The sequence below is a fragment of the Buceros rhinoceros genome, unplaced genomic scaffold, assembly GCF_000710305.1.
Source record: "Buceros rhinoceros silvestris isolate BGI_N320 unplaced genomic scaffold, ASM71030v1 scaffold15322, whole genome shotgun sequence".
Lineage (NCBI taxonomy): Eukaryota > Metazoa > Chordata > Aves > Bucerotiformes > Bucerotidae > Buceros > Buceros rhinoceros.
The window spans coordinates 11,055-20,425 of record NW_010400794.1 but is presented as its reverse complement, the minus strand read 5'-3'; the positions used below and the strand labels follow the sequence as shown (position 1 = coordinate 20,425).

Here is a 9,371-nt window from a genome sequence, read left to right as displayed (position 1 = left end):
TATTGTGCAGCATGATTTAAACAGAGTTGTTTAACAATTTAAGAGCTGCCATTTCCAAAATAAATATCAACATTACCTCCTAAACACATTTTAATGATAAACCTTTCAACTAGGACTTTATATGATGCTTGAATGGGAATAAAATGCAAATGTGTGGTAATTATTTGAAGGTATGGGAGTGACAGTTTTGTTTCTCTTTTCAGTATGATGCTGTTCCAATCCAGTCTAGTGTGGTGTTATGCTCCTGTTCATCCCCATCAATGGTGAGGAACCAAGCAGATTCCAGCACTCCATCTGTCATTTCCACCTGTGGCAGCAGACAGGGATCTAACATGGAGGGAACTGCAGCTGAATCAAGATCTAGTTCAAACTCCTTGCAGCAACATACAGGACAGCAGCCTCCACAGCCTCGAAAGAAACGACCTGATGACTTCAAATTTGGGAAAATTTTGGGTGAAGGATCTTTCTCAACGGTAATTGTACCTTTTATGAGAAGTGCCAAGTATCTTAGATAAACTTCAAAATTTGTCGTGCTGAGATTTAAATCTGGAGAGAACAGCTTGAAGAGTAGATGAGCGGGACATAATGGTTTTAAGTTTAAATATTATAATTAAGAGTTGCATTAAATATGGGTGCTGATTTTTTTCAAGTATCTTTTAAACTCAGCAGAAGTTCCATTGTATCCTGATGACCTGATGCTTGTATTTTTAGGAGACATTTTTTTCTAATGTAATTTTTATGGCATGACAGGATATGTTAAAATTATAAAGGATCAGAACTGGACTAGGAGTTTGTCATGTTAAGAGCTTCTATGCAACGTTCTGTCTGTGGCAGGAGCCAAATGCTTAGGGCAGGAAGTAAGAACAGTGATGCTTCTTCGATGTTCTTTCTCAGCCTTTAGTGTCCTGGCATTCAAGGACGTCACGAGCCACAGTTAGTATGTTTGTATGGATTGTTTCTAACTTAGTTCTCACAGGCATGGCATCGCACAAGAATGAATTACTCAAGTGTTACCTTAAAGAACCCATGAAGCAATTAATATTTTCATTTGATGCTTTTGTAGTTGCCTTATTGTAAAACAGTATTTCTGTATCTTTTTGACGCGTCGTTTGTTGTATATACCTTTTGACTGCTGATGTGTAAATGCTGCGTTTTTCTGGTTCTTCCTATGTGATCTATATGATATATATCATATGATCTATATGATATAGATCCTATATGATCTACTGTGGTTGAGGAAGCAGGGCTCACCAGGAATTAGCATTTAAATATAGTTTGCAGCTTGCAGGTTTCTGTTAAGAATCCAGCAGAGTTGCTGCCAGTTGGATATGCCAGAATGCTCTGCTCTAGTGAGGCAGTTCTAATTTCTGCTTATGGTCTCTGAAAGTTCCATGTTCCTCGTAAATAAGGAGGTTCATAGGGCCTGCTCCAGACTGAATAAACTGAATAAAGTTCCAGCATTCTGCTCTCTGTTCACTGGTAGATGAACTTTTTGCTTTTTTGGTCCCAAGTCTAGGTAGCTCAAATGCGTTTAGGTGGGCAACAGAAGAGAGACTGAATATTGTGGAAAAAGTAGCCTTGTTCTTTTGAGTTTTACAAGCAGAATTTGTTATCATGATCATCTGAAGTTTGCAGTTCAAAAAAAAGGAACTGCATGACATTCCTGCCTGCCCATTTCTCCTGTCTTTTGAGGTCCCTCTGGATGGCAACACAACTCTAATGTGTCAATACCAGAGCTCTTGGTCTATGGGCTGTGTATCTTCACATTGTTGTCAAAACATCTTGTTCAAAAGCATATGCTTTGTACCTATTAAACGTGGTTGTGGATTCAGGGATCTGATTGTGTTTCCCAAGATCTTCACCAATATCGTGCATGAAAAATGTTAATCTTAAAAAGCAAGGGCCTTCAAATTACCATGCCTCCAACGCAGGGCCTTCTAGTTGTTGCTCTGCTCTTCTAAAGTAATGAAAATCTGCTTTCTAGATGGCTTCAAGCTGCTCTCAGAATGGTATCTGTTATGAGGTGGTAGAGTTGAAATTCTCACATTTGGGTAGGCATGTTGTCCTGGTCACCTTCTATATGGCTAGTACATATTTCCCTCCCCCACCTTGCTTTGGTTTTGTCTCCACCTATAAATGAGGCTCCTCTAAGAAAGAGGAGGAACGCTAAGGAGGTACAAGTGTCTGACTCAAACCTGTTCTCAAATGCAGACTTAATCTCCGGCAGTCTGAAGTACTGGTTCCAGTTCAGAGCTGGGCTTGGCCATGATGTCTGCCAATTACGCTGGCAATTATTTCTGCATTGAAGCCTCTATTGAGGATTCTCTGCTCTTATCTCGCCTTCTTCCGGTTTGAGATGCTTAACATTTCTTGCTTAGCTGTTGTCTGAGTTTGTGACTTAAATGTTTATGTGTTCTGTGAATGCTTTTGGTTTTATGTTTGTTTTTCTGGTGGTTTGGTGGGGTTTTTTCTTTTGTTTTTAACCTACCTCTCTAAAGTCTAATTCCTTTTTATAGAATTTACGTTCCTTTTTGATATTACTTCTTCCACAGGCCCCTGATAGCAGAGATGCGGTTTTAACATGTACCTCAGTGGGATTTTTTCTTTTTTTTTCTGTTGTGATTCAACTGTTTTTTTAGATTATTAGTTAGGATAAAATTAAGATATATCATATACTCAGATTTGTTCAGTGAGGAAGGGACCTGAGGGTACCCAAGTACTCATGTGAGGAGGTAAATACTCAATCCTGTGTTCTTAGAACACAGCTACTCAGTATTGATGTTAATATGTGGGTAATACATCTGAAATCCAATGGTAAAAAAACTGATAACATGCAGGAGTGGAGGAAGGTTAGTCTTTGGAGCTATACAGCTTAATTCAGGTTTGAGAGCAACTATTAGCCAAGATATATTTTCCCCTGTGTCAGGTGATCACTTCTGCCATCTGACTGTAGACTCTGTGTGTGCAAGATGGCCTGTTGGATTTTTTTTTTTTACTGATGGCACTGAATTGTTTTATGAAAACGTAAAAGGGTCCATTTCCAAAATGCAGAAAGTTACCACTATGTATCTTGGGTATTTATTTAACAACTGACTTTTAAAATGACCTGCTTTCGGTAGTTTTAACAGTAGACTTTTGATGAAACCTGGCGACAAAACTTAGAAAAGTTAAGAACATTCCCATTAGATTGCACAGCTTTAAATAATGTTACCTGTGTACACAGAAGGGTCTCAAATATTCTTCACGCAGAGATGCAGCTTGTAACAGACTGTTTCTAGTGGAAATTCATTGGTCGAATGCTGTGAACTTCAGTGTGTTTGTAGAAGGTGAACTTTTTTCAGAAGATTAAAGGAGCCTTTTACTACTGAACTGAGATGCATGCACTTCTGAAAAAGGGCCTTGTTCAGAAGCTCTTCTTCCTAAATTGCTTGGATTCATGCAACAGGACTTCTCAGATTGTCTCAAGTTGCCTTTCATATAAGTTCTTTCTTAAAGGCGAGGTTTAATTTGTGTTCCTTGGAAGATTTTCTCTTAAATGCAGAACTGCTTGCCTGAAACTTTATCACTTGCTTCTACTACTAAGAAATCTCTCATTCTTTCTTTAAAACTTTTTTCCTAACAAATAGTTGAAAGCTTTAACTCCTTACTTTGACCTTTCAGATAAAATCTTTCAGTCTTTTTCATTTATGTTAAGAAAAAGTACTGTGACAGGTTTTTATAAATATTCCTGAGCACACTTGTTACTTTTTTCCCCTTTAAGAAGATTCGGCAATTTACTGTGATTTATGTTACAGTCTTCAGAATTCTGATGGAGAAAAATGGTGAATCAGTGATTACCCAGTCAGGTGTGTGAGTCTTTTAGCAAAACAGTTGTTGTTAGGCTGAGCTGAACTTCTGCAGAGGTATTATGCTGGCTTCAGCAATATGAACACGTGCTTGATGCTTTGCTGATTGCAGTTGTGATAGCTTATTTTGGACAATCAATATTCTAAATACCTATGGAAAATCAAAATCAATGTCAGTGTATGTCTTCAATGCATGGTTACAATATATTTTCTCTCCTCTGGCAACAGGTTGTCTTGGCTCGAGAATTGACAAGTTCTAGAGAATATGCCAGTGAGTATTGACTCCTCCAACATGAACATCTTAAATACAGTTATCAGTGTATACTGTTACAAAACACCCATTCAAAGACAGAATTAGTGGTTTTATGATGATTTTATCTAACAAAAAAAACCCCAAAGCAGATTACTTAAATGAACTTCATTTGGTTGTATCTGCTGCATTTTCGCTCTGTCTTTTTTTTTCATTAAGTTAAAATTCTAGAAAAACGTCATATCATAAAAGAAAACAAGGTGCCGTATGTGACACGAGAGAGAGATGTAATGTCCCGCCTGGATCACCCTTTTTTTGTGAAACTCTACTTCACCTTTCAGGATGATGAAAAGCTGTGTATCCTTTGCTTTTAAAAAGTTGCTGTAACATATTCTTAAAGTGTCTTTTGGTTCCTTTGAAACATTGTCTAACAGGAATGTTGAAAATAATGAGGTATTTAAACCATCAGTGTTCGCAATGCAATTTCTGCAGTCGTGCCTTTAATAGAAATGAAGCAAATAGAATGAGTGGGCCCCCCTCAAAGAGAAGAGGGGGTGACTTGCAGGACAAGGGAGGTGAATAACTTACACAGTCCATGTGCTAAATGCTAAAGGGTGACTTGCAGCAATCTAAGTTCAAAAGACTTGAAAAAAAAATTGGAATGTATGAGAAATGTTTTATTTCTGATATATACAGTGAATCACCATAATTCCTGTGTTTAAAATAGTTAGCTAAATTTACTACTATTTCTTATTTGAACAATTAGATGTATTAAAACTTTTCTTATGTAAACATGCTTACGGAATAGTGTGAATGATAGAAAGAGGAAACTCTATGGTTGGGCTGCTGTTTCCCAAGTTCTCTCTCTAGTGGTAACTGCATAGTACAGTTTCATCCTGAAAGCTCATTGGTTTGCAGTCAGCTTTTTTTTTTCCCGATTCTTGTGAAGAAAATGCTTATCATGTGTATTTCCTCCTAAACTGACTGCGTTGAATGAGCTGTGCCAGGGGTAAGAGGACAGAGCAGTCTGTCTCTGGGATCAGTAGTCAGTGGCTGTGTTGTTCAGAGACCGCTCGCAGTGCTAGCGGACCTCCTGTTGTGAGGGCTTGTGTACACACATACGCTCAGGTGTGTGCTGCCGGGACTTACCGGGGTTCTCTCTGTAGTGTAAACATTTGTGTAGCGAACCCTGGGCTGACTTAGGAACTTTCTGGAAGATGGGAAAAATAGGGTGAATGCTGGTTGTGGCTGTCAGTAGTTCTCCTTAGGGGTAAATGTGTATACAGTTTAAATTCAGTATTCTGGCGACTGTCTGGAAAAACGACAGCTTTAACACTTTGTGTAGTCTTTGCTATGCTGAGAAACTGTGCCCTGTGTCTTAGGCTGTTAATATACTCAAGAACTTGTTTTCAGTTGCTACCATGTAAAGTTTCAAATTAACCAAGTTCACTCCTTCCCTGCTGTTCATGTATTTTTAGTATCGTTCTTGGCTTTGGAATGAGATGTGAGGATTTTTTGTTTTAGAATGGTTTAGTGATAGACCTTAACTGTGCTTACATCCAGATTTTGGGCTTAGCTATGCCAAAAATGGAGAGCTGCTAAAGTATATACGCAAAATTGGCTCATTTGATGAGACCTGCACCAGATTTTACACTGCTGAAATTGTGTCAGCCCTGGAGTATTTGCATGGGAAAGGAATAATTCACAGGTAATACAAGGTTGAGACCAACATGCATTTGATTATGCACAAGGTGTTTTTTCTAGAAACGTTCTTTGTGAAGTCTAAAGCAAATGTGGATTTTGTGGAAAGCTGAGGACATGATAGCATTTCATTAGCACTAGTACCATTGTTAACATCAGGAGCCAAACAAAGAAAACTTCAGGAGAGCCAAGCTCTGTTATTTAGCCCAACTGTTCTTGGGGGGGAAAAAAAAGTAAGAAAATGTTTAGGTCTAAAATTAACCAAAAGCTTGTCTTTTTCAAGCTTGATCGGTTGGTCTAAAATCAGAAACTGACTTTTTTTGTTTAACTACAGGTTTGGTTTTTTTTTCTGTGGCATTACGTCCGCAAAGTAACTAGCATTCTGCTGGCGTGTGGATTAGTGTGCAGCATGTCATCCAGAAAACTAAATGTATGTCAGTTTTCACTGAGTGAACAATTTTCACAAAGCTGAACAATAACTAGATAAATGGTGAAGTTTAGCAAAGTTTTCATTCATTCCTGTTTATTACACAAACTAAAGCTGTAAGTGTGAGAAATCTGAGCTGCAGAGCTTCCTTTTGGGTAAGAAATCTATTGTGTCTGTGGGTTTCCCAAGCAATTGGGAAAAAGCTGTTTGATTATAATTCCAACAGCATTATTACTTCTTTCAGTTATATTTAAAAGGGCAAAGTATTTTCCTAATACTTTACTGTGAAATGATTGGGAGTAAACTCTAAGGGGACTGGAGTTGAAGAGTACTAAATGCATAACATTTTCTACAGGGTAAAGAAATTCAAGAACTCCCAGTTTCTCTTTGATTATATAGCCCATGTATTAGGCTTATAGAAAGAATATAGCATGATTGCCAGCATTACTAAGCGTGTATTATTAAAGAGCTGCTTTATATTTGTCTTCATATGAAGACTGTGTGAAGCTCAGAAGAAAACGGGGAAATTGTGCAATTAGAGAATTTAGTATAAATGTTAAGTCCATAGCTCCAGCTGTGCCTGACAGCTCTTGGGGTTTTCTGCTGCCTAAATATGACTGGAGACAGAACCACTTTAATACACCTGGCTGCTCTGGAAAAGTCACAGTAGATATCTCTGTATGCGTCTGGATATGTAGCTATATTCTAGATACATCATACAGTATTAATATAGGTGTGTGATATATTGCATAAACTGCACGAATATGTATGTATACGTAAGAAAGCCAACCAAGAATTGTTAAAAAGGTCCATTTTCCTGTACTTCCTACTTCTCTCTGAGAATAGTTATAGGAAAATGAACAGGATTTTTCTGGCTTCTGTGCCATAATTACTTCATTCCACAGACTTTGAACAGTCCCACTGCACAAGCCATATTTTCAGTAGTAGGGGCCTGTAATCTGAAGAAAATAATGCTGCGCAGCTGTTGATGGACACGGCTTCGAATTTGCACCGATTTTTCCTTACTAGTCAACCAAGACAATTCTCATATTTCTACATTTCTTTATGAGCATCTAAAGATACTTCTTAGGAGGGAAGTATGTTGCCTCTTCTTGTCAACTGAGGAATCTTGGTGCAAAATAAATAATATCATGACAGTGTAACCTAATGCTATAGTTTATGTTGTTGCTGTTGAACGTTACGACATCTAACTATATTGCTCTATATTGTGTGAGTGACACTGTGAGGTTTGGTTTTATTCAGAGTCGGAGGCAGAGTCCATTCAAATAATCCACATATATTTGAAATACAGATTATATGTGGATTTGTATGTGACAAATGTAAGCACGCCGTTCTTAGAGCGGAGGTGGTTTACAGTTGTTACCTGTTCTGGACTTGTAACTGGGGGCAGGAGGGTGCTGCTGCCTGACTCACTGGAGTTTTGTGCTGAGTAAACAGTCCTAGAAGATCTCAATCCCATACTGCCGTATCGGATAATAACTGTCAGATGTTATTAAATTAAGGCTTGGGAGTGAAGGGTGTTGGTTTTGGGGCTTGGTTGGTTTGTTTTGGTGGGTTTTTTTCCATATTTGTTGAACAAGTGAGATGCGCAATAGCTTAGTTTTGATATTATTCATTACTTCAGGTCTTTTTAGAGAAAGCAGTAATGTGCTTTTCGAAATCTATTGGCAGTCTGCATATTGACAGCTACAAGTTAGAGAAAAGTTGACACTACTGCACTTACAGAATGTCTGCATCATAATAGCATTATGTACATAAGTCACTAGAGAGTTTTGCAACTTAAATTTGTGTGCTGTTTAAATATTAAAAAGTCTGCCTTTTCCAGGGACCTTAAGCCAGAGAACATCTTGCTAAATGAAGATATGCACATTCAAATAACAGACTTTGGAACAGCAAAAGTATTATCTGCAGATAGCAGACAAGGTATGCCATTACTTATGTCAGTGTATGACACAGATAAGTACAGCAGGCGGTCCTTTGAAAATGTACATCCGTTGTATTTACCCAGTTGTAACTTTCAAATACCATTACCTCTTACCTAACAAAATCACTGAGAGATCCTGAAACAGTTTTGACTGTCACTGCTTAGATGATGATGGAAGAGGTAATGTTTGGTGTAGTGGTATAGCCAGCTAGATTATCAAACACAGTGGGAAGTTAAACTACTTCAAATTACTTTTAATTCTGAAGACAAGAATAGAAACAAATAGTTACTGTGGCTCAGCTGGAACAGTGAGTTTTTACTGTGCTTTTGTATTCGACCCGAGTTTCTCAGATATGACGGCTGTAGAATTCCTGTGTCACGAATTGCTTTGGATTGACCTGTGAATCAGTGATGCTGCAAACGCTGCCTGAAAAAAGCTCTAGGCTGAACTGAATTTGATAAACTTATGTTTTTACTTAAATGTGGTAAGCTCGTGTTGGTAGATTTTCATACCTAACAAAGTGCCTAAACACGTAGCTTCTTGAACGAAATAGAGATCACTGAGATTAATTGGTTTGTCTCTTCCAAGCAGGTTTTGTGGATGAGTAGAGAAATGAAACTGCCATAGGTTCTTTGTAGCATTAGGTAACTTGTAAGAGATTGCCTTGTTTGTTTGTTTTTTTTTTTCATTGGGAGGGAGCAGAAGGAGGAGAGGAGGTTGACTTCTCCATAAGCATGTATGTGTTTATATCTTTCTGTTTTCTTACCAGCACGAGCAAACTCATTTGTAGGGACAGCACAGTATGTTTCTCCAGAACTGCTGACAGAGAAATCGGCCTGTAAAAGGTGAGGAGTCTGTTGCATTTTAGAGCTTTAATGACTCTCGGGATATTGTCAAATCGGGGTGGGGGGGGTGTGTGTGTGGATAGCAAGCAAGCTCAGTATTTCAGAGAAACAAGATGTCTGAATATAAAGGTTTCTTTAAGAGAGTTTGAATTTTTTTTCTTAACAAGTACTGCTTCTTGTCTGGTTTCTTAAGTTCACCTACCTTCAGGAGTTTTACAGACAGGATCAGGTGTTGTCAGGAGAAGGAGATAGTGTGTAGTGTGAAGTTGGATTTCTCTTACTTGTAAATAAATGAGGAAAAGCTCTTTATGTTATCCCAGTAATATATTTAATTCTGTTTATAATATGGTCATTCCT

The 9,371-nt window shown here is 38.0% G+C and overlaps 1 protein-coding gene across 1 annotated transcript in view; it reads left to right on the top strand.

The window, feature by feature from the left end:
* The first annotated feature begins 208 nt into the window (after nt 1-208).
* The window catches only part of PDPK1 (3-phosphoinositide dependent protein kinase 1), a 15,437-nt gene continuing 6,274 nt past the window's right edge, over nt 209-9,371 (top strand). The window contains exons 1-6 of the mRNA XM_010132036.1: nt 209-473; nt 4,074-4,116; nt 4,315-4,452; nt 5,659-5,803; nt 8,070-8,167; nt 8,939-9,014. Coding sequence (XP_010130338.1) covers nt 261-473; nt 4,074-4,116; nt 4,315-4,452; nt 5,659-5,803; nt 8,070-8,167; nt 8,939-9,014 — 713 coding nt within the window. The 5' untranslated portion in view covers nt 209-260. The remainder of the gene's footprint in view (nt 474-4,073; nt 4,117-4,314; nt 4,453-5,658; nt 5,804-8,069; nt 8,168-8,938; nt 9,015-9,371) is intronic.